Source organism: Amblyomma mixtum, chromosome 3, assembly GCF_055824585.1.
Source record: "Amblyomma mixtum isolate Tamu chromosome 3, ASM5582458v1, whole genome shotgun sequence".
Lineage (NCBI taxonomy): Eukaryota > Metazoa > Arthropoda > Arachnida > Ixodida > Ixodidae > Amblyomma > Amblyomma mixtum.
Genome location: NC_143014.1, coordinates 209699327 through 209725565, shown reverse-complemented (window position 1 = coordinate 209725565; position 26239 = coordinate 209699327). Strand labels below are relative to the sequence as shown.

General features: G+C 44.8%; 1 protein-coding gene across 1 annotated transcript; it reads right to left on the bottom strand.

The window, feature by feature from the left end:
• Window positions 1–539: 539 nt before the first annotated feature.
• Wdfy2 (WD repeat and FYVE domain containing 2) lies at window positions 540–26239 on the bottom strand. Its single transcript, XM_089582606.1, has 13 exons — window positions 26081–26239; window positions 25629–25817; window positions 23205–23272; window positions 23004–23077; window positions 22851–22905; window positions 21321–21471; window positions 20104–20216; window positions 18194–18320; window positions 17694–17799; window positions 11661–11762; window positions 9403–9533; window positions 5817–5925; window positions 540–2173 (listed from the first exon to the last, which is right to left on the bottom strand). Exons 2-13 carry the CDS (start codon window positions 25784–25786, stop codon window positions 2147–2149), a joined length of 1221 nt encoding a protein of 406 aa, XP_089438732.1. The 5' UTR covers window positions 25787–25817; window positions 26081–26239; the 3' UTR covers window positions 540–2146.

The following is a 26239-nucleotide window of genomic DNA, read 5'->3' as shown; positions in this document are numbered from 1 at the left end:
CACCTGCCCCCTTGCATTTGATTTCAACCAGTTCTCTAAACAGCACACAAATTTTTATGTGCTTTTGCAGAGGGTGCCACATCTTGTGGAACAGGCATATTATGTAGTTAGTGATGTATTTGACCACTAAAGTGTCTGTCTACTGTAATGGGCAACAAGTCGTGCTAGTTACGGCAGCAGTTCCCAAGCTTTTGCGCGCCTCATTTTCACAGTATTTTGACTGTGCCAGAGAGGAATTTCCCATTGTGCACCCTGGTACCACCCTCAGAAAAGCATTTGGCGAGCTTCACAAGGTGCCTTGCGTCACCTTTATGATGCTTGCCGACAAAAGCCTGCTTGGAACGGTCCCAAATCTGAATTCTTGATGGCAAGAGGGGGAGGGGGAGGGGGGGGGGGGTGCATAAACTACTACAGAATGCATGTCCCTCCCGTTTCAAAAGTGTCTGGTCTGCTGACAATTTGATTTGGTTAGCACGTGCAACCTAGACTTTTGTTGCATCAACCATCAGCAAACCAATAAACATCACCATGACAAAAACTGATTCACTCCTTTTCAGGCATTTATTCAAGGACATTTAACCCACTTCTTACTTTGCAGGAGCTCATTATCACAGATGTATATAACAGCTTTCACGAGACCACAATAGTGCTAGAATTAGCCACTGGAATACAGCAGTGTTCCACAGTGTTTAGTTTATAAACCTCCTTATGCAACATTCATCAACAGCATGGCAAAAAGACAGCTTACGTATACACAAGTTACTAGAAAAGTGGGTAAAGCACAACAAAGACATTCTGGCAACAAAGAAAAAAAGAGGTGCTAAGCAAAGGAAATGGGCCACTTTGCAGCCAAGCACCAAAACAGAGCGGCTTTATCTCTGTACGGAGAAAATATTTTCAACAGCAGCCCAGATTAATGGAGAAAACTATCTGCAATCCACATGAAAGAGCGGGTAGATGTAAAGCTGCACAGACACAGGAGACAAAATGAGGCTTCCATGCAACAAACTACCATTACAGTTATAAAGGAAACGAAAATCAGTCTTAAAGATTTACAGGTACACGATATGACACTGCCAGTGCAGTCTTGTGGTTATATATATATATATCGCTCAGCACTGTACACCACAACAATGGCTGCAGACTATGCGTGCATGCGGGGCATTGCTGCTTCGCATCCGGTGGCACAGGGATGATGCCAACCTCAAACTAGCTTGCATTGTGCGAGTTCACACCACACAGCAGTGCTGGGCAGGTGCCCCCTCCCTTGAGCTCTGCTACAAACTGCGCGCTGCTCCATCGGGACAACTGTGGACCTCATATGAGTACCAACAGAGCAAGGTGACTTGGACGCTCAGACCTCCAATTGGCTGCTTCCACGGGACGACAGAGTTGGGGGGCAGTGCAGGCCATGGCAGGGCCAAGAAACCTGCACTGCCCTCCGCACAGCCAGCATTATGCGCAGTCTAAGAGCAAAGAGCAAGCATGGCATCTTTGGTGCTCTGACTACTCTCTACACAAAGCAGTCGTTCCACTGGCAGTTTTGCTTATTTGGATAACAGTTGAAAATTATGTCCTTGCACGCGGGTGTACAAACAACACACTATGTGCACATACATCCCTCTCCCAACTGCCCCTCAACAGCACACAGGAGAAACATGCCTGCATAGAGCACCCACATAGGCTGTGTACAGTGGCCATTGACACACGCAGTACGGTCTGCTCAAGGGTAGTCTCTTGCTGCGATTAGCACTGCCACTAAGGGTAACACAAATTGCACCCACCCATCGCACCACTGGTAAGGCAGAGCTCTCTGCCTTGCACTTTGCAGAGGTCGGGCATGGAAACAACACAAAACAAAACTGCGATGGGCAGAACAGGGTCAAGGGCTCACTTAGGCAACCCCCACTTCCGTCCCCCTACAAAGTGACTTCCATCACTGTGAAGAAAAGTTGACCCGTGGGAGGAGACCAGAGGTTTACGGTGGAAGACTACCGGTGGCATTTTCTCCTGGCTGCACTCTCCTTTAATAGCTGTTTCTAGCACAAAGAATGGCAACACAGTCCCAACAAATAAACATGTAGCAGCAAGGTAATTTTTTTTTTTTCATCCAGCCCCTGCTTTCTCCATGGCACACCTTGGCTGACTACAGCATGTGGCTGATGTCCCAGATCTGTGGAAGAAAAGTGAAACACTTATTTCACACTCTATGTGACATTTAATTAAATTTAAGCTATTGCACTTCCACCTCTGTGACAGTCTATTGAAAACTAAGCTGCAGGCGACTCTTGCAGTTATAGAACATATCCATAGACCAACACCGACCTGTGACTTAATAAAGACACGGTACTGCTGCTGTCGCCAGGTGGGGATAACAGCTGCGGGTACAGCCTATACCAATAGTGCACCTATGAAGGTGGCAGTTCATTAACAGCTGGCAAGTACTTTTAATGAGCCTGAAAAAGTATGCAACATTATTTCGAAGCCGATATCTTTTTAAAATGTCGCAATAAGTGCATGTTAAGATGCCAGACATACCTCCCATAGATGCTCAGTCAGCTAGGTATTTCTCTGATTCGAACAAGCTTCTCGTGCAGTCCAACATACTATGCTACATTTGCTCATAAATACAATAGTTCAAACTAGTCAGGCTATACCCCTCTCCATGGAAGACAGTTCTTGAAAGGTGTGATAAGCGAAATGCACACCATAGCAGACAAGCTTCTCGTGCAGTCCAACATACTATGCTACATTTGCTCATAAATACAATAGTTCAAACTAGTCAGGCTATACTCCTCTCCATGGAAGACAGTTCTTGAAAGGTGTGATAAGCGAAATGCACACCATAGCAGACAAGCTTCTCGTGCAGTCCAACATAATATGCTACATTTGCTCATAAATACAATAGTTCAAACTAGTCAGGCTATACCCCTCTCCATGGAAGACAGTTCTTGAAAGGTGTGATAAGCGAAATGCACACCATAGCAGACAAGCTTCTCGTGCAGTCCAACATACTATGCTACATTTGCTCATAAATACAATAGTTCAAACTAGTCAGGCTATACCCCTCTCCATGGAAGACAGTTCTTGAAAGGTGTGATAAGCGAAATGCACACCATAGCAGACAAGCTTCTCGTGCAGTCCAACATACTATGCTACATTTGCTCATAAATACAATAGTTCAAACTAGTCAGGCTATACCCCTCTCCATGGAAGACAGTTCTTGAAAGGTGTGATAAGCGAAATGCACACCATAGCAGACAAGCTTCTCGTGCAGTCCAACATAATATGCTACATTTGCTCATAAATACAATAGTTCAAACTAGTCAGGCTATACCCCTCTCCATGGAAGACAGTTCTTGAAAGGTGTGATAAGCGAAATGCACACCATAGCAGACAAGCTTCTCGTGCAGTCCAACATACTATGCTACATTTGCTCATAAATACAATAGTTCAAACTAGTCAGGCTATACCCCTCTCCATGGAAGACAGTTCTTGAAAGGTGTGATAAGCGAAATGCACACCATAGCAGACAAGCTTCTCGTGCAGTCCAACATACTATGCTACATTTGCTCATAAATACAATAGTTCAAACTAGTCAGGCTATACCCCTCTCCATGGAAGACAGTTCTTGAAAGGTGTGATAAGCGAAATGCACACCATAGCAGACAAGCTTCTCGTGCAGTCCAACATCCTATGCTACATTTGCTCATAAATACAATAGTTCAAACTAGTCAGGCTATACCCCTCTCCATGGAAGACAGTTCTTGAAAGGTGTGATAAGCGAAATGCACACCACAGCAGACAAGCTTCTCGTGCAGTCCAACATACTATGCTACATTTGCTCATAAATACAATAGTTCAAACTAGTCAGGCTATACCCCTCTCCATGGAAGACAGTTCTTGAAAGGTGTGATAAGCGAAATGCACACCATAGCAGACAAGCTTCTCGTGCAGTCCAACATACTATGCTACATTTGCTCATAAATACAATAGTTCAAACTAGTCAGGCTATACCCCTCTCCATGGAAGACAGTTCTTGAAAGGTGTGATAAGCGAAATGCACACCATAGCAGACAAGCTTCTCGTGCAGTCCAACATACTATGCTACATTTGCTCATAAATACAATAGTTCAAACTAGTCAGGCTATATACCCCTCTCCATGGAAGACAGTTCTTGAAAGGTGTGATAAGCGAAATGCACACCATAGCAGACAACGGCACTGCCAATACCCCCAGCTGCCTCTAGCGTCCACAAGCACCCCCTATATTTGTAAACACAGTGTTGGTCTATAGGCATCTATTTGAGAACTGCAAAATTTACAATTGCAGATATCATCCAAGCCCTGCCTGAATGAACATGGATGAAGCATGCATTCCTACGTCTGATGTTTAGGTTGAAACAGCAGGCATGTGTAGTACCCCAAAATGGAAACTTCCCAATCTGTCTTGCCTGCACGCAACCGGGACCATGAACTTTTTCCCCACTGCTGCGTCATGAGCATTTCTGATAAATCTTCAAAGCGATTTCAACGTCCACTGTTTCTCTTGAAATGAGGCAATGTACTAGTCAAATAAAAAAAAAAAGAGCTCAACAGTGACAAGAATTTCATGTCTATACTGTTCACCATACTACATAGAGTGTGCAGGCAAACACTTCCTTCCTCAACTTCCACTTGTGGCCGGAATGGAGAGTTATTCTTCAAACACTGCATTCTGCTTTTACCAGGTGCACCTAAGATCACCATTTGTTTCAAAATTTCTTGGTCCTTGCATTCCATCTCGATAGCACTGAAGGAAGCAACTCCAATGTCAGGCAACAGGCTACACTTACACAAGTTCACTACCATTTCCATTCCATGATTTTGAATTCAACACAACAATCATTATGAGTGGGCATCTTACACCCCGTCACACGGGCAATCTCAGTGCCCACTGAGTCACTGGCTATCGAAATTTTCGAGGGCCATCCAGTCGCACGCACTGCTGTCACACAATTTCAATGATCACCGAGTGGGTAGTAAGCATGCGATCCGACAGATGGTGCTAGGTAGCAACACTAAGCAAAAATACGAAGTGAAGCAGAGTAAAACGAGCCGAGTGTTGAAGCAAGTGCTATATTGAATTGAAAATTTCTTCAGAAAAGCTATTCAAATACTTTACAGTTCAGCACAATCTAAAGACAGCAATGGTGGGGTGACGGTGGGCAGCGATGCGCATTTCGTTTCAGAAGCATTCAGTTTTCACTGGCGACACTTCCGGTGACCATGACCATGTTCGTCGTGTTCACAGCTACCATCAGTGCAGCATTTAATGTGCACTTCTTGGTCTCTGTTGTTACAAAGTATGCTAAGAGGCGAAAATGGGAGAAATGAAGCGAAACACTATGATGCCACACAATAAATCTGACCATGATCAGACCACCAGTCGTTCTGCAGAGCTGTCACTGACTACCAAATAAAAATTTGTTTATGAACTGGCTAATGCAGTTTAAAATTTTGTCATTAAATTAAAATTATATTTTTGTTTAATTTGAGTTTTTGAGTCGTGTTTTTTCAACGCATGGTGAGTGCCAGGCGTTTCTCAATGGCCCTCGAGGTTTCAATGGCCATCCTGAACCCCCATTGAGTCGATTAACATCGTGTTCAGTGGTCACTAAAAGCTGCCATGTGGCACTGGCCCATCCCCATAGAGTTTGATGCCCACTGACTCAATGGGCATTCAAACTGCCCGTGTGACAGGGGTATTAAAACATTAATCTTGTGCACAGAATAACAAGACTCACTGAAATGAGAAGAGTACAGTCAGCGTCTCACCTTCATGATCCTATCTGTGCCCGTCGTTAAGAGGTGGCCACGGGTCAGGTCCAGATGCATATGCACAATCGCGTGCTTCGCATCGTGGAATGTGGCCATTGAGGTTCGGCTGAAATTGAAAGCGGTGCCACACCTCACAATCTACACACACTGTGCTAATGCACAGACAGCACGAACCAAAAGTGCATCTGTGCACACACTACTGCCACCACAGGTAGTGCTCAAAAATCAGTCAAACCCACTTATAACTATACTGAAGTGCCGTGGAAATACCACTGTTATAACAGATAATTGTTATAACTCGGTTGAGCCAAGAGAAACAAAAGATGACAAACATTAGAGCATTTATTGACAGGAAAGACTTCGAGGGGTCTGAATGTTCTAATGCATGTAAGAGCTCGTTAATTCAAACTTCAGGAGACCAGAAAAATGTTCTGATCCTGAAAAACTAACACGAACTGAATGCATCATTGTATATTTCTTTGGTGAAAGAGTGGACAATGGTTGCTTGCTTTTAAGATGAGAATGGCGTGACGATTTTTATTTTTTTTTCCCACATATTTATAAATGCTTTATTGCATTCATACTGTCGGGAGCATTGAAGCAGAACTGCTCAAAAGTGGTAAGGGCCTCCCCGACAATCTTCATGGTGCGACGCGGTAGCACTGGAGCTCCACCGCTACTGCGTCACACCTCTCACAAGCGGCATTGTCAAGTGTGAGGAGGCTTCACTGCACAAACCGCGAATGGCATGTGATGAGCAGTTTTGGCGCACTGAAAGAACCGGAGAAAGAACCACATGGACGAATCACGCGGACGGCCAATCAGCGCCCGAAACGGCGCGCAGCAGGGCTCGGTTGGCTGGCTGCTATGGGCTTGCGCCATAGAGGCTTGCACAAAGCTCATAAAAGCGAAACTGAAACTACGCAGAGTGACTGATTTCGAGATGGGGCCATGAGTTTGTCGTCATGCCTGGCATTGTACGCATGTTTCAGTTGTACGGATGCCTCTGCAGCATAAAATTCAGGTTTGAACAGGGCTATTTTGTCGATCGCTTGCTGCGCCAGTCACACCTTGAGGCAGTCTCCGCTCAGGAGCCCATCCGAATTAACCGGTGCGTGGATCATGTCGTGTGGATCAGTCACATTTGGTCACTGATAGGTTTGGACCTTGCTCGAAACTCCGCAAGTGGGCTTTCCCCCATATCGCACGAGATAAGAACAACCACCAGGTTATAAAAATTGCAATGCGAAATTGCGTGGTTTCTTGCTTTATCCTTCCTTAACGTATCTTATACCCAACGGCCACACCTACAGCACTTGTCCTCTCGCATTCAAAACTCTTCCTAGTGTGAGCTCTGCCATGTCGTTCAGGTCAAATGTGCATGGTGTATAGTAGCTCGTGCGCATATGACGCGAAAGTAATGGAAGGCATGGCGACGATGAGAGGGCCCCTTCACTAGATCAAAAAATAGCTTGGCCAGGTAGTTTGTTTCCAAGCTGGCGGCGATGGCTATCGGCCACGCATTCGCCAGCCGCCAAAATCCAGCTAGGCACTGCTTCCAAAGGCCGACCAGCATGTGCCTGGTTGTATAGTTCACTTTTTGGAAGTAGTCTCGCTGTACAGATGCCATACCCGCGATACATCAGTGGTGCGGGCGAGGTTTCTCCTTTATTTTAACACATCTGTTCAGACGCCGATGTGCGTTCCCCTCGCTTATGTGTTCTTCCAGCAGGCCAAAACTGCGCACTCGTCGCGAGCTGTTCACCATTAGTGCTGTGAAGCCTTTTCGTTCAATGCATTTTCACATTTTTGGCAGTTTTTGTTCTGCAGGGAGGGGGAGCTTCAATAACTCGACCTTTGGATAATTCCGGCATTTCTTCTGGTCTCTTCCAAAGTCCAAACTTATGAAGTTTTACAGCCCAGCACATTATTTTTAGCTGCCAGTCATGCCAATTTAAGGATTTCATCTGCTCACTCATTTTGGCATGACCACATTACAGGTTGCATACTGTTATGCTGTCTAATCAAGCAGTACACATTTCTGTGCATGCCATTTTTCTTTCATGGTCCCCAGTAGCTCTAGTTTTGTTTAATTTCAGTTGTAAAGACCGTACAGTTATGAGAAAATAAGGACAACAATGTTCGCCTCAATCTTTCCCCAAAAAGACTTTTCATACTGAGCAGATATTTGATATTCAATTCAATAATTGAAGTTGTTTTTCCCCCATATTCATATTAGATTTGAATTTAAAAATTTGAATATTTGCACACTCCTACTAATTCCTCACAAAACTGTCAGCTTCTGAAATTCAACACAGTGTTGAAATGGAATGATGAAGTCCAATCCAAGGAAGCTAGTTTTATTCTGCAAGACTTTTCCGATGTGAACCTGTGTTTGTGAAAGGTTTGGCACGTTCTTCTGGCTGGCACAAGAAGGCCCTGGCATAAAATGCTGTCATGAGAACAGCGCAGCACACTCTGACACAGTCACTGATGTGCACAGTTGGCACTCCAGCTACGAAAATGATTAAGGGTCTTCGTTAACACTTCCATCACTTTGTACTGCACATGCACAGGTGGGGGCTTGGCATTATTTTTCAATCTTTTTAGGCAGCCGCACCCAAACAAATGTGCACTACACATCATAATGACACATTACAGTAGTGCGGATCATCAGCCACAATCACTATGTAAACTTTGCACCAGAAAATTGGCAGAGGAATTAGCATAAGACATATGCTTCACCACAAGTCTTAACTCTCATAACCAGGTGCAGGCCCACTCAGCCACACAATACCTTTCACGAGTTATTCTCACAGACTTCTACTGTCAAAGTGCTCTGGAGATGCTTACTTACTCCAGCCTTGATTAGGTATTGATTTACTATTGCTGCTTGCAGACTTGCCTAACTGCCTCCATGCTGTCCCACCTAATACCTTCAAGCACACCATCTCGACAAGTGAATCTTGTACCTATATTCTGCCATCTGTGCAACGCTGCTATGTTTGCACTAGTAAATCTGTGATGCAACTGATTGGTTTGGTTTATGGGGTTTAATGTCCCAAAGCAGCTCAGGCTGTGAGGGATGTCATAGTGAAGGGCTCCGGAAATTTTGACCACCTGGGCTTCTTTAACGTGCACAGACATCGCACAGTACACGGGCCTCTAGAGTTTCGCCTCCATCGAAATTCGACTGCCGTGGCCGGGATTGAACACGCATCTTTCGGGTCAGCAGCCAAGCGCTATAACCACTGAGCCACCATGGCAAGCTACAATGCAACTGAGTGAGCCTTCAAACTGATCTTGGATGAATGCAACCTGGGTTCATAACCAGCCAAGGGAAACCTCTTCTCGTGCATGTGCTAAGTTGGCAGTGATTTCAACCGACAGCTTAGTCACCAACTAACCAGAAACCACTGTAGCAGGAGTCAAAAGATCATTAAAAATCACCACTACAACATTATCACAGCCTGAGGAAGTGCTCTGAAACAGCAAATCCCGTGCAGTGTTCACTGTACCCATTCATTCCATAGCTGAAGTGTGAGTAGTAGCTACATGACAACACGAGATCAAGGGAACTTACTCATCATCTGTGATGACCACGTGGCACTCGTCACAGACACGGACGTCAAACTCGTAGCCCATTATGGGAATACAGCTCCGGTTGGAGCTGCACTTGTCACAGACTGCCTTGCCACATTTGCGACAGTGGTGCTAGCAAGAGAAAAAAAACAGCGTATTTTTGAGTGGTGTGTGTCAATGAGGCACAGTTGTGTCTCCACCAAAGCTGAAGAGCGCAAGGTATGCGAAATCCTTTCTCCATGCAGCTTACCTGGACGTGTCAATTTCTACACCAAGCACAAATGGCACATTCTCCTTCAGAATAAATAACATGATGCCATGCGATAAAATGAAGCATGTCTACCTTCCTTTGCACTCTGTGTACACGCCAGTGGCAAGTGTACAAGAGGAAACAGTGCAGCAGTGGTAAGTACTATTTGCTACTTCTGGTTGCAGGAATTTTTGGTCTAAAACAGAATGTATTATTTCCTTATCATTCAACCACAAGAACTGCACAATGAGAGAAGGCAGCGAATGTGTATAGTGTGCTTGCTTGGCATTCTCTCGAGAGACTACTGCATGAGAGCAATGGTGCATCCTAACAATCAGTAGAGAGCACAATAAGTAGCACAAAAACGATCAATGAACCACTTCAGGATAATCAACGCTAGCCTTAGGCAGAGGGAAAGCAGGAAAACTGAAAGTGACCAGTGACAGGAACACCAGTATGACAAGCCACACTGCCTGCGGAAAATGGCACCACCTTTTGCAAATACAGACTGCCTGCATCAACCATCCCAGACTTTATGGGTGGGCACTTCTGGCAAGGATAGTCTTCTGAAACGCTTTCATAGCACTAAAACCAGCTAAAGCTCTAGCTAGACTTTTGCCATTGGCAAAGGATTAGGGCAGTGATTGGCAATAGGTGTTGGCAATCGGTGTAGCTTGCCCTGTTGCCAGCACAAAGCGAAAGATGGCAGCAGCTGCAAGCACACACTTCACATGCTTAGTTGGCGCCTCATGGAAACAAATCGCCCCTGTGCTGCCAATGTGTGTTTCCGACCAGTTTCCTGGGTAGCATACAAATTTTCGAGCGCTCCCCAGAGGGCACCACACCTTGTGAAAAAGGCAAAGTGAACAACCGTTCAAAATGTCTAACACTTTAAACAGTGCAAGGACAGTGAAATGGTCACTGATGCACACGATGAAAATTACACATTCTTAACGGAAGTTGCTTGTGGACAATTCATAAAACTGCTCTTCAAAGAAGCTAGATGGACAGGTAACAAATGGTGCTGGGAACAAGCACTGTTACTGTATGCAATGTCACAGAAACTGCACTGCTATTCTGCTGTGTGTTACAATGTTTTCAACTGCAGCATGACTCCATCACCAGTACAAGAAAGCAGCCTGCAAGAGAACAAAGCAATTACAAAATAACAAAGCAATTTTTCGCAACTATACTGCACTGATATTTAAAGTAAACCTGTAGCCTGTAGAGGCTTACAGAGCTACACATGAGAGAAACCAAATGATTATGAACCTGAATACAGCAGAAAGTTTTGTACTGCAACCACTAGGGCACGTTTATCATACAAGATAGACTAAATGCAAATGAAATAAAGCAAACTGGTTTGTTTTATGAAGTTCTCAAAGCGACTTGGGCTACGAAGGGCACCATAGTGCAGGGCTCCAGATAATTTCGACTACCTGGGGTTCTTTAACGTGCACCGACATCGCATAGTACACGAGCCTCTAGCATTTCGCCTCCATCGAAATGCGACTGCCGCGGCTGGGATAGAACCCATGTCTTTTGGGTCAGCAGCTGAGTACCATAACCACTGAGCCACCACGGCAGCTTACAAAGCAAACCAATGCTTGGTGGGGCCACAGGTGATCAACTCACCTCCAGCTCTCAAAAGCAGCACATGAAAATGCAGTCCGCAGTTCTTGCTTAGCAACATGTCGTTAGGATCATGAGCAGGCTCTACAGTACTGCCAGAGTGATGCAATCAATAAGCACGCCTGCAGCCTGCAATGCCCGTCTGCACTACTCGCCTCTTCCTGTCCCATGATGCACCTTCTGTTGACAACAGTCGCGAACAGCACAATCAGATTTTTTTTCTTCTGAGAACAAAAACACCATGAAGTCGTCCTCAATGTCCCTTCAACATCACAATAAGGCAAGGCTCATGACAAATAATAAAGCAAAGGCAATGCAATGCAAAATAAAAAGATATAACCCCAAGAGTTGCATGGACAACTCGGTTTGATGCTGACCTGTCGGATCCCGATCGTTTTCTGATCCACCATAGCTTTGATGTTCCAGAAGAACGGACGGGAACACCGTTGGCACGTGTCGCTCTCCCCCCACTCAGGAGTCTGGAAAGGAAAGAAGTATGCACATTCACTAGCAGCAAACCACAACATTGGCTTAGGCAGGCTGTTAACAAGTCTTGTGCAGCTACTACGTAGTGTGAAGGCATAATGAGCCAGATGCCTAGTTGAACCCCCTGCCATTCACTACACATGCACCTGCAGTAGTTCACATGGCTGGGAAGCTCACATTTGGTTTTGGTGGCAGCGAAGCACGCTATGCCAGACTTCCAAATTTTCACGAGCATAAGTGGCCTATAAAACATGGCAAGCAATTACACCACACATTTTACACCTTTTCTTTCTGAACAGTAATTTAGTCACGATGCCCCATCTCGAAGTACTTTACGGTGTTTCTATTAGCACGAGGTTGAAGGAGCAAGAAAGCATTTGCTCTAAAACAATCACTTTAGTGGGGAAACCAGAGCTTTCCCTGTATGCACCCTTAGCATCCCAACACAATGATTAGCTTTTTTTTAACCACAGCAAGAGCTGAACGCACTGGGTTTGCTCAAGTACAAAGAATAGGTAAGGACAGTAGCCATGTAACCATGCAGAACAACCGTTCTTTATGTGCACATCCTGTTCACTTGTACTTCCTGAGAAGCCAGCAGCACACACCTACTTGCAGAATATGTGATGCTGTATAAATCCCAACGAAAGTGCATCGGTAATTTTACTTTACTATTTACATTTGGTGCACAGCATCTTGGATAATATCACAAGACAGCATGGAATTCAGTGTTTCTATGAAAACTTTTGGAGCAGCCTAATGGTCTAGTTGGCTTTACATCCAACTTATTAAAGGAATGAACAACTGAATTTTAAAAAACCAATTAGATTTTTTGGCATAATGGAAAGTTTTGTACATACGGTGCTTTGTTTCACAATGGTTTTTATAAACACTCGAAGATTTTTATCGAGAAATTTTTCTATCAATGGATGCGCCCGATTTTATGTATCCCAATGCTAGAAACCATGGTGCAGCAAGCACGATAGCGACTGCACACTGGCACAAGTGATGAACTAAAAACTAACACATTGGCAAGCATCAGGCTGCGACGGCATGAAGATGCGGCAGCACTGGCATCAGCAGCGACTCATTCTGTAGGCAAAAAGCGGGACCATCTGCCTTGGGTACGCCACGATTGTGTGTTTTTCAACATAATTCATGACATTCCGAGTTGCGGCACGATTGGTTGAGCCGCAAGGCAGAAGAAAGGAAGCGGCATAAGTTTCCACAAGTTTCTTGCGGTCTGATCGGGGTGAAAGCGATGGGCAGTGGCCATGGAGTGGGACAAATTCATCAACAGATTGGCTGGGCAGCTAGCATAGTATTTTTGCATCTAAAACTGGCAGTTTGCGCCTCCTAATCTGCCTGGTTGCTCTTTAGTTGAACGATGGTGCAAGAATCAACACCTGCCACTCATTCGCGTTCTGTCGGGTTCCCATACGAGAAGTTTAGACGCGATATTCTGTGAGCATGTGAACGTAAGCTGAACGTAGAGGGCCCTTTTCAGAGGCCAATCACCCATACTACGTGCCAGGCTTCTTTTAGCGCAAAAAAAGGCAAAGCAGCTGCTGCCAGTTGCCTCATAAAGGACCACAAAGCACGACTTTTAAAGCAGCACTGGATTCGGGTGGTAGTATACACGACATTAGTTTTTCTCAATTTTAACTTTTGCCAGCTTAAACAATTGTATCTTTTTAACACCGCTCTTAGAAAGATTAAACGTTGCTAAGATCTCTGCAAAGTAAGGCAGCGTTATTACCCAGATTACCTGAACTTTTTCCACGGCAGGCCGATCAGAACCTGGCGAGAACAGCAAATACCAAGCCATTCTGATCACGCAGAATAAGGTGCGCACTTGCAAATGCAAATTTTAAAATAAGCAGAAGGACTTAAAATATTTAGCTCTGCAGAGTGAACGTAAATTTCGTTGGAAGCTCAAGGAAAACATCTGTATGCGCTTGTGCAGCCCTCCAAAAGCCAAGAGAACAAAAAGAGCATTCTTACGGACATTACCGGAGGAGCAAGATGTCGGCTCCTGCACAAATGTCTATTGCATCAAGCAGTATAAGCATTAAGTTCACTGTGCACTCGACAAAATTCCAAAGAGCAGAAAGATTGCATTTGCCTTAATCAAAGTAACTGTACAACATAAGTGTCCAGCAATGTTACGCATTCTCCGGAGTGGGCTCGAAGGAAACAGGAAGCACATCACAAGGCTCGTCATATATAGAAAGCTGCTTTGAGTCATGTATCGCGTCGTCCTACTTCTTGCACTTAGCATTCTAGTATGCTGTATCGACCCAGAAGTTGAGAGTGCAGATGATTAGTTTTCCTGTGTACCCTGTGCTTCCTAGTCTTTCGCCGTAGCCATACTGTTGCTGCCAACTAGGAGCAGAGAGGGAAGCCAAAGGAGCACTCTCCCTGGTAATTCCATCTGGCAAACAGGTTGAGAAAACGCAGAGCTACTCTCCGGGCATCATCAAAAATGTTACTAAAGCACGCATGCTTTGAAATATTTGCATGCGTAAGCTGGTTTCGAAGGCAGCATCGCTTAGCAGTGTGTACACATGCTGCGTTTTTTCCTACACCCCTCATCGCTGCCGACTGCAGTGCCACCTTCATTCACAAACTTGACGCTTGTCTCTAGTCCCAAGCGCCCGACAGTAACTAAAGTTTTAGTATGGCATAGCATCCATTTCAGTTTCCAGACCCGTAACCATGATTACGACTGCACCAACAAACGCAAAACATTGCGCCGCCATCTATTAACAAAAGCTCAAAGCACTTCATCGGCATTTAGAAAGAAGCGTTGTTTTTAATCGAAGGCCTCCCTGGAGAGGCCGTAAACTTCAATAAAATATACAGTATTTTACTGACATGTGGTTACAGTGCGGGATGCACTGACAATACAGTAGAACCCCGTTCATACGTTTTTCACCGGACCGGGAAAAAAAAACGTAACAGCCGGGAAAACGCAACAGTGAGGAAAGCACCGAAAATTGATGAAAACAGTGCAGCTTTGACTTGAAACAATTTATTTCCGCAAATTGACCCTAGGACTTTAAAAATTGAGAATGGTGGATTACAGTTTCTTTCGCTCGCTGGACAGAACAACGCGTTTCTCAATAGCAAAGGCCTCATTGCTGTCAGCGTCGCTTTGCGGTGCGGCCACACCGCACGCAGCAGTGCTGTGCAGTTCACGCGCTCACTGCAGTCCACGCTGAAGCGACGTTGTGCACAGCGTCAAGCACTGAAATGTTCATAGGCTGCTCGCCGCGCTGCTCCGCGTAGGCCGCCCTGACTGCCTGTCGACTGCGTTTAGTACGTCCAGCTTTTCCTCAAGGGGAAGCGCATTCCGCTTACGCAACGCTATCACGCCATCAAAGCACGATAAAGATGTTGTTGCGACTGAGAGAATGGTTAAAAGGAAATTGCACGGGCCTGCCGACTGGCTCCAGCCGAGCCACCACCGCTGTCACTTGCAGATAGAGGAGAGTTAAAAGATAAAAAGAAAGAGTGAAAGAAAAGAAAAGACGCGCGTCGCAACAACTGCGTCCGCCGAAGCGGACGCTGGCTGAGAAAAACAGATAAGCGACCGCAGCGGCGCGCCTCCTCGTCACCACCTCCCACGATAAAGATCGTGGCATTCGGCGTTCGCGAGGCAGATAGCCATCTCGTGGCGGCCTCTCCAACTCGCGTGCGGCTTCTTGCAGCCAGTTCCGTAGCCAAGCCTAGCCAAGACTCGTCAAAAATCAAAATGCCGGTTGGAGCGCATTGCCCGGGCGGGTTCGGGGAGCCCGGTTGCGACGTATCATGCGGGATCGTTTCCTCGGCTACGACGTAACAGCGGGGTTCCCAATACATTGGATCCTATGGAAGCTATGACGGGACCCGAACAAAACGACGTAACAGCCGGGATAACGCAGCAGTGAGGAACGTAACAGCGGGGTTCTACTGTAACAAGGTTTAACTGCAAGGCGTCTCTTCAGCTTGATTTATGCAATTTTCAATGCCAAATTAAAATAATAAATCCTCTTTTCATCCAATATTATAGTGCACAATTCTCAGACTAGGAGGCAAGATCTTTACATGTCTGTCACAATCACATGACACGTTTCGCTCAGATGTCAGTCCCTTTAAAATCAGCTAAATTATGCCCAATAGCTTACTCTGACTGAAAGCCAACAGAAGCATAAAAGAAATCAACTGTGCTCGTAAAAGCCCTTGCCTAGCCTATCTGCTGCTAACAGCAAAAAAGCAAGTTTGCCGAGGGAGTTCCAGAAGTTCTGAACCCCTCCCTTCCTTGAGTTTATTTCTATGCTGGAGTAAAAACTCGAACACCTGGTAAGGTGCCTTACATAGCAGGGCTAATTCACACCACCTGGACAAAGCTTTAACGTCTTCTACAATAATACGTCAATTGCTTGAAGAAATCCACTAGCACCAGCAAAGATGAGGCAACACACATGGGGAATAACCAGCATAACACTGCTGCATACTGTAAAGCTTTTTTTTTTATTGTCAACAGAAGTGAAAAGCCACACATTGCACTGTAAATGCAGCAGAATTTCTATGATACAATCACAGTTGTCAATATTAATTCGCAAAAGTCCACGTGCAGAATTTCTGAGCAGTCTCCCAAGCCACTATAGATAATATGAATGTGTGAGCTGCGACCACACCTTCAAGCACTAAGTGATGCCCGCACATTGGCGACGTCGCGACCACCAGATGCGCTTGCACAGCGAGAAGCAAGTAGTGGCACACGGCCATAAATAAATCCTCTCAGCCATAAACCAATCTGCATCAATGCGTTTTCAATGCTTCTGCATTTCTTTTAGATGATACGAATTTTTGATGATATAAACATATTCTGCGACCCAATGAGGTTGATATTGAGGTTCCACTGTAAATCATTTGCAACGACTAGTCAAGACTAGATATAATAGCTTAAAAGCACAGCCAACAGTCGTTAAAACCCCCTAATGCAATAAAAACAGCTTGATTTCACATAGTCTACATTCAGAATAAAGCTTCACAGATAAAATATTTTCGAAACATTTAAATGAAGGTACCCACGAATAAGTGAGTAGTGCGGGCTGGCATGAGATGACGAAATATGAAGTGACCAGTTGAACCATCTATGAATTATGGGCTGAATTAGTGTTGGGTTTATAAAAAAGGAAACTCTGAGACCTCAACGTCTAAAAATGTGCACTTTACGTAACCCCATCGAGCTGATCCTGCCAAGTGATTGGCAGGAGCTCCTGACCTGTCCTGCGTTGGCAGTGGCAGCAGGTCATCACCACCTCTATTGCCGGGCTCTCATTCCACTGCTTGTTTCACTAAGCCTGCACTCAAGGTGATGTGCTCTTGCACCCAGAATGACACTCTTTTCAAAAGGAAAGCAATTGTGCTAGCTGATGAAATAGGTAATCAGTCATTTCACTGATTAAGACAGATTTACATTAATGCCTTCACGGAGACAAACAGACAAGTGCGTCCATCACTGCCAAGTGGGTTACAGCAGCCTAGTATGAATAATCTCAGGAGAAAATTGTCCTTGTGTTAACAGAATCCACAATTTCAAATGCACTTGACACAAGTAAGGGCGAACTGCTCTGGGAGGAAACTATACACACGAAAAAATCTGGCTCTGACAACGACGGCAATAATGACAATGAAGAAGAGACATAGGAATGTCAATTTTTTAGGCACTTCTGTTCATAACCTTGTACCCAACTTTCAGCATATAGGTACCTATAGCAGTCTCGTTTCTCACTTTTATTTTTTTTTCCTCGCCCATTTTGCGCTGCCAAATGTAACCCTTGCATTACAATTGTGGTTCTGCTACATCCAGGTAAATACAGTAAATTTGATTTCCTTACATGAATCAACTTCATTATATATTCCAGAACACATACCTCTATCCTCTTGGTTGTCATGTTCCAGAAAACCAGCATTGAATCCTCACCCGCTGAAATAAGAGTCTTTCCTGGACTATGATAACACAAGGCTGTCACTTTGTTGCTGGAAGTAAACAAGAGGCAGTAATTGTCGGTGTGCGAAAAGGAGACAAATATGCAAACCCAAACAGAAATAAGAAAAGACAAATGCACCAAATAAATTGCAACAGCTACAATAACATTATTTCCCATATCCAACTGGGGTCACAATAAAAGTTTTTGTACTCTACACTGCCACACTTAACAGGACACACGCACACATGCATGCAAGCACACGCCATTACATTAGCCTACACAGCTACTACTGTCAGTAGAAAATTGCTCATTTTTTGGATGTCCTGGGCTTTTTAAGGTATCACAAAGGAGAGCTTTGCAAGGACTACCTGCTATTCGACAGAAAACAAACTTCAACACTGAAGATATTGGCAACTTCTACAAAGAGAACAAAAGAGACTCACTGGTGTCCCTGCAGTTCGTAGGCTGTGCCTTGCTTGCCACCAATGTCCCACACAATGATAGTCTGGTCGAAGCCACCAGAAAAAAGCAACTTGCGCTCTGCATCCCAGGTTAGGCACCGTATGCTACCTGCAATGAGCACACACAATGCCAAACAGCTCCCGTCCACGCAAATGCTCGGATATGGCTAAGTAGCGTCTGTTGAGCTCCTGAATAAAAACTGAGCACAAGCTACTTCTTCGAAATGGTCAATGCTTCATGAAGACAGTAGTGCTGGTTTCTAAAAACAGCACGTGCAGTGAACTAATCAGCAACAGCTACTTCATGTTATGAAGCCTGACTAGAGCAGTAGATAAGCTGCAGACACAGGCGTGCGCACAGGGGGGGGGGGGGCACAGAGTGCGGCGCTCCCCTAATCATCTAAGTCTGCTCCATACCTTTCCTGTCGGACCTGTCCCGTCATAGTTTAAAGTGCAGTGTTATGGCTATAGAGGTTTTTTGACGATAGTGACAGCCGAGGACCCACAATGTTATGTTTTAAGAACTGTTTACTTGCCAAGTCACATTGAGGCAATCTTTTCAGGTTCTTTTTTGCAGTTAACAAAAGACAGACATGTCGCATATTTTCTGTGGTTCAGACAGAATGGAAATTCCTTCAGAAGCGCATTGTTACACTGATGTCTCAGCGACACAGGGACTGCCTTCCTCTGCCGATGTTACACATGAAAGTAAAAGCTACTGCTAATTTTGGTATATCTTACAATTCCATCACATTAAAACAAACGTTTTATAACCATTCCTTATCTCTGTGCTGCGTTTTGACCATAGGGACTTCAGTGGGAGGGGGTTTGGGGGGGAGTGTCGGGGTGAAACTTTGCTCCCCCTCATAGAGAACTTTGCGCATGGCTGCAGCAATGCTATGCAACCTGCTGATATACAAAACAATGTCCCAGCTGAAATGTGCAGCTGTTTTCATAGATTCCAGACAGCACACAGAATATATAGTAAGAAAGCCATTTTTCATTAATAACCTAACTGTATCTGCAAAAGAAACCTGCCTCGTTAAACTTCAGTTAGAAGAAGGTTACAACAAAAAGCTCATTTGATTGTTTAAGCTAGGTACTGTCTGGTTTTCAACATCAACTACATTACAAAATTACAAAAACGCAGAGTAAATATTAGCTCCAATTAAACTACTTTAGGTGCTGAAAACCGCCATGAAACAAAAAACTTCATGTCAAATTCCCTTAGCAACTTTCACTATGTTAATACTAAGAAAAATGCCCAGCCACCTAGAAAACCACTGAAGGTCAAAAATGGCCACCGTGTGATGGGAGGTAATCTTTCGGGAGGTAATCTTTGAAATATGCTGCTGTAACACGAGTATCACTGGAACTGCGAAGACAATGAGAAGGTTTTATTCCATCGATCTGTACCTATGCAGATTTTTTTTTTTTTATCACAAGAGTAAGCACGAAAAATTTTGCACAACCCTAATGAAGAAAAGGAAAAACACTTCAAACAAAACAGCCCTGCAGATAAATGGTTCTTGAAAATCTGACACGGGCATCTCTGGGAATGAACAGCAAAGCCATTTGTCACAAACTTTCACTTTTCATACCATGCAAAGTTGTCTGTACAAACAGAGCTGTTGATAAATTGCCACCACATGAACAGAATATGCGTGCATGTGTTCAGCTGAATTGCAACACAGCTCCAAGACTACTTATGTGCTTCATGCATGAAAACAACAAGCCACCTTGCCAACAAAAAAAGAATGGCCACCCCACTGTATAAACCATGCCGCAGCCCGAATTTCTGAAATCAAGGATTTCCCTTGTGAACTGCATGAAATGAACATGAGTAAAAAAGTTTAACCAAAAAAAATATGCATATCAGAGGAACGCCTCACCAGAGTGCCCCTTGAGAGTAGTAACAGGCTTGTAGCCAGTTTGCTCCACCTTCAGCATGGTTATCTGGCCAGAGTAGTCCCCAACAAATGCATGCTTGGACTGGGCATCAAATCTGGCAGATGCCAATTAAGGAAGAATAGGAACACACCACACAGAAACAGTCAGCCTGGTATGTCAACTAAGAGAAACATAACCTGCAGGTGACTCCCTACTAATTGCCATGAGCTAAAGGATTTCATACAAGAGTAAAGCAATGTTAAAAATCCCTGCAAATGTACTAAAAATGGAGTGCCCATTGTACACTAGCTGGCTCCTGGCATACAGTGTTGTGCTAAGCTAAAAGCACATATGAATACAAAATGTACTGCAATTACAATTATGTAAGCACATTAAGGCTCCACCATGGGTTACAAGTGAGGCCAGAAAAGGAATGGCTCTTCCGTAACTTTGACCACGTGGGCTTCTTTAGCGCGCATGGAAACCTCAGTGCACAGGCATCTGCACACCTTGCACACACAAAAATGCAAAAACACTAGACACCGAATCAGGATTCCTAACCCACTATGTTGCTGCAGTGAGTACATATACCAAAAGGCACTCTTTTAATCAGTGTTGTCGCAACAGTACACCTCACCTTTAAATGTTCACTCTTGTACAACATGACCATCCTCCAACGAGACATTTTTTTCAACTCCAACATTAAATTTGCAGAGATAGCAAGAACTGTATCAAGAGCCCCAATAACTAACAGACGTCAAGTATACAGCATGATTTTGTTTTAGCACTGCACATGACAAAACTGTGACGGTGTAGCCCTTAATAAAGCAAAAAAAAAATTTATAGTTTTCAAAACTCACCAGTTTACAAGAGCAACTTCGCACATTTCAGAATACATGTGGGGAAATTACACCAAGATTCCAGATGTGGCTATATAGTAGCTGATTGGCGTTACCAAGTGGCAATGAAGGTTTTGAGTTAACACAAGCAGTCAAGTGGTGCACAAATGGCCACCCCTACTTTAATATCCGCCAAAATTTCAAGGCACAGTTACGTTTTTCTCAGAGTCTCTCCATAAAAAATTCAGCCCTCGAAACCAACAACTGACTTTACACAGAGCCAGAACACAACAGTCGCAATACCAATCTGAATAAGCAAATAAATGCTCGAACAAACTTCACTCCTGAGAAAAAGGCAAGGAAGAATGGGAAAAGGATACTGGAGAGCCATGCACCATGCCCCACTCTGGAAGGCACCCAGTCGCCGGCCCGTCTCGGAGCAGTGCCACAGGAAGTGCTTGTCCCTTGCCACGCTCAGCACCCACTCGGCAATCAGGGAGAAAACTATGCCCATCACCCGGCCCTGGTGCGCTGCACAACATACCACCCCCGAGGGTTCACATGTGCACTTCTGCCACCGGCAATGCAGCCAGTGGGCCACAGGATTCTCTCCTCTCGCACAGCCAGCTAGTCATAAGCACCAACAGCTTTTCGCATGTGCCACTTGCTTTTAGAAGGCTGCTAAATATCAACAGAGTGCAAGGTATATCAAGGCACCTTGCAGATATTGCACGGAGTCAAAGAATAACAAGATTTGCAGGCACACTGAGAAAACTCAATGCGTCAAAGAGGGAAACTCAAAATGTGGTGTCCAGTAAACAGAATAAACTGAACTCTAGCACTGAATTCAAACTTGCATTTTAATTGCACTGAGGCTCTGACACAGTCAATATAAAGAGGATTAAAAAGGCTTCCTTGAATTCGAACTACACATAATTCGGGCCCATTTCCCCTACCTTTCAAGACAGTGTTTCATCCAATGCTAAATTGAATGCACATCACATACAACTGCAGGTACCAGTTAAAGGTGCACTGAAGAGGAATCTGAACTCGCCTTTTTGCCGCAGGAACTCGATCTACACGTTCCGAGCATTCTTAGAAACTGCGACTTATTGCCCTGTGTGGCCGACTTCTCTAATTAAATCGAATTAACGTCCAGCTCCCGCCTTTATTTTTGAATTCTCCCTCGTACGGTCGGCGGAGTCGACCAACGCGTGGAGTGCCTTTCAGCCAGCTCCGTGGAGGCTTTGCTTTCGCTTTATGTTGTTTTTTAGGTTCCCGTGAATAAATAGTTTCATTCGCAGATAATATAGCCGCAAAATAAGCCCGCAGAAATAAAAATATGCGCGGACTATTTGCTTCTGCGGATTACTACGTATTACTCCGCCGATGGCAGAGCGGCAAGCCGCCACGGGACTCGGTGAAAGGCACTCCCGCGCGTTGGTCGACTCCGCCCACCGTACGAGGGAGAATTAAAAAAAAAAGGTGGGAGCCGGACATTAATTCGATTTAATTAGGGAAATCGGCCACACAGGTCAATAAATCGAAGTTTCTAAGAATGCTCGGAACGTGTAGATTGAGTTCCCGCGGCAAAAAGACGAGTTCAGATTCCTCTTCAGTACACCTTCAAGTACTGCAGAAGGAATGCTGCTGACTGACAACTTCGAGAACACAAAGGGTTCAAGTTGCAAGCTTAAACACTCTAGTGGAGATTAAAGTCAAGTGTTATTGATTGTACCCTAGGCTTGCAAACTGCCCAGCTAAGCCATACCTGTGCAATAATGGGGTATTTGAGCACATGCTTTGTGCAATACTTGGTTACACTTTTTGGTGTAACAAGAAGTAACCTCCTTCACAGTACAATAAACATCCATTTTTGATGCAATCATGGCAAACAAATCAAGACTCACCTAAGTAATTTTTCTGATGAGTCATCTTGTTGAAATCGTCAGAAATTTGAAACTCCTAAGAGCAGAAATGAAAACAAGATTGAGGACTTGCCAGCATGGACGCTGCACATTGCACACTGATAACTGTAAGCCACTTTCTAACAGCCCACATACCGATATGGAGCCATTATCCATTCCAATAAATAGCCTTCGAGTTTCAGAGTTGTAGTCCATTGCTGATGCAGCAGCTAGGAAAAAAAAAAGTACCAGGGTGATGCTTCACATTAAAATGTGTTTAAAAAATGGAAAAGCAATCTAAACCATGAGGAGTAAAAAGCAAGCCGACAAAAAATAAAAATTTCCTTCAATGCTTACAGGGCATGTTGTGGCATATGCTTGGCCAGTACTGCCCAGTGTCTCTTCGCAGCCATACCCTGACAGTCCTGTGGAACAAGCAACAACATGTTTGCCCAGAAAGCAGACATGACTCGGTTAGTCCTGTCAAGAACAAGTAATGAGCAGCTCAGGCACACTCATGCATGCTCATACCTAATTTTCAGTTGCTTCCAATTTCCCACAGTGTTCTAGAACAAAGCTATAAATCTGTGACTTCTTACCTCACCATTCAAACCATAAAGGAAAGCATGAGGAGTAACGAAAAGTAAGCAAGTTGCTCATTAAAAAAAAATTACGGGCTCTTTTGATAAACTACCAGTGGTTCCATTTGAAAACTTGCACTTAATGGGTCCAGATTAGGCACACATGTGATAAGGCATAATGTGTGTGGGGTAGATACTGAAAAAAGGAAATAGCAATGTCATTTTTAACAAACAGTATCAAGTAGGACCATGCAGCTGGCTGTAACATCCTCATGCTCACCTTTCCTGATCGTAAGAAAAAAAGACCCCACAGTGGATTTAGATGATGGCTCTATGCAGCAAAATAGGTTGTTTAACATACACTTACACTATTTGACATTTCTCTGTTGGTTACGAAACACAGAGGATAAAAACTCCTGGAAATACCGTTAAAGCTCTCATGAGCTAGTGATACAATATAATAACAGAGCACGTGTTTTTACCGTGGTGGCCGGAGTATAATAGCGCATTAACCAGTAGTAGCTCGTGCCATAAGCTAAGCCAGCATGACCAAGTCAAACCTGAGTAATAGCTTCTACCGCTATAAATACAACATAAAATTGACCATCTTGTAGACTTATGTCACCACTCGTGCAGACGATTTTATTCCAATGGTGCATGGGCCGTTTGGCCAAATAGCACGATGGCTAACATGTTTGGCATGCTCGAAGTGAGGTCAAACACCCCTTTTCCTCAGCATTTCACTCCAAAGGATCCGAGCACCAGGTCAGGGGAAAGTTTGTACCCATTGGAAAACTAGTGAGCTCCTGACAGCACAGGGGTCCGAACCCGACACCTCTTGCATACAAGGCAGGTGCCTAAACCACCAGGTCGTGTAGGCGCAGCAAATGCAGCATGGGGCCTTAATGCAGTCACTTTTCTCATGAAAAAGCATGTCTCAATACCCCGAGCTTTGCTCTTTAGGAAGCAAATGAATGATGTACACAACCATTTTTAGTGCCATTAAAAATAAAGACTTGAAGAACTGGCTAGCTCAAATTAGTCTAAAAAAAGTGCGCATTTCACACACATGCACAAAGGTGGGGCTAAATGCTTATGATTCTAAGGTGTTCAACACTCTTTGCTATGAACAAAGGCGTATTATGCATGGGGAAGGGAGGTGCATATGTTGTCCCATAATGTTGCTTGCTATCCAGGAGACACGAACAGGCGCTACCATAAACTTTGCTCCCCTCCTTATCTGGAGACCTGTGCGCTCCTATGGCCATGAAACTTTCCACAGCCCCATTGACTGGCAGCATAGTCAGTTGTCTGGACACTACAGCTCGTTGTTTACATGGCTGACATGGTACCATATAAACAGGTGTAGTACCGGGGGGCCACTACACAAAGCTCGCATGAGAAACATGGCTCAGGTAAAAGCAACTCTTCATGGTTAGGTTTTTCAATACACCTAAGGACATGCTCACTATATTCCAAAACACAGCTTGCACAGACGTCACAGTAGCTGCCATGGTGACAAACCAGGAGCACTGAGAGAAGGTGTGCATTTCTATAATCCCCTTATTGCACCTGCTCTTGGCCTACGCTGCGAAAAAGATGCCTGATTCACCTTACAGGGTTAATTTCTGCAATGCACTCTTGATCATTTGTAATCTGCAGTACCAATGGATTCTTGATCAACATTTCAGTGCCCATTACAAAGGCCACATAACTGACTGCTGCACCAGGTAACAACTACAGCAAAAAGCTGGAGACCATGCACCTGTGGTCAGAACAGTTGCTCAGCTTCCAACCTTTTGCAAAGTTTGAATATAGCCATCAACCTCTGCGGTCACGTTTTCTAAAAGGTGCATCCCGAAATAAAGACACTGCCTAAACAAACAGTAGCGATACCTCTTAAACCCTTTATGGCTTCGTCACACTGACTTATCGTTACTGGGTGACAGTTGTTTGTGTATTCCGCCGAGTTCTAGTCCCTCAGATTATGAAATGCCATCGTGTACGGAGACACGCCCACGCCAAAAGATCACTGAAAACTAGGGCAGACAAAGTAGACGGGGCTTTTGCGCCCTGTTAAGGCGTTCAACTTCTGACAAGTTTCAGACGCAACACAAGTGCCCACCGCTCTGTTTACAACAGGGAGGGAATGCATATTTTGTGTTGGACTAATGCCAAGGGGCAGCTCCACAAGATTCACCTGTCATCGCTGATGCTTATGACTCCTTCCTCGCCCGGAATGATGACGGCAACGTTCACTGGCTCCTGATGGCCTTCGAGCTTGTTGATCAGCTGAGGCTTCTTCGCGTTGCTGACCTGCCCGTCTGGCCCAACGATCGGCTTTATTTCCGCAGCCATGGATACGGCGATTCCACGGGACACTCGCTACCTGTCAAAACCACAGATACCACATACCACAAGCGTTATGTGGCCGACGGTTACGTTAGCAATAGCAACGCCGTCAAGGCAAGAATCGGTTGCGATAGCGAGGCACCGCAATGAGCAATAAGCAATTCCAGAGGCGCTATCAAGAATTCATGTGCTACTGTAAGCCTAAACTCGTCATAAGGGGGCGGCTGTGTCGTCATGCCACCAGGCTAGTAAGCAAAGCTATACCGCGACCGGTGCTACGTACTTAAGAACTAGTCGTACCTTTTATACATGCAACTGCTGCCGAAGAGGGTCACTGCAACTGTTTTTGTGAAGTTATCAATTGTCGGGATTCGCTCGCCGACGCCCGTCGCTCAAAGCGGCGACGGCCCGGTTCTTTCCGCCGTCGTCGGCTGCGAAGCGCTCTCGACCTCTGGCGGC

Coding starts and splice junctions, on each gene's coding strand:
- Wdfy2 (XM_089582606.1), bottom strand. CDS start 25,786: ATGGCTGCGGAAATAAAGCCGATCGTTGGGCCAGACGGGCAGGTCAGC. Junction 23,273..25,628: donor ATAAGCATCAGCGATGACAG/GTGAATCTTGTG, acceptor CTTGTTCCACAG/GACTGTCAGGGTATGGCTGC. Junction 18,321..20,103: donor TACTCTCAAGGGGCACTCTG/GTGAGGCGTTCC, acceptor TGCTCATTGCAG/GTAGCATACGGTGCCTAACC.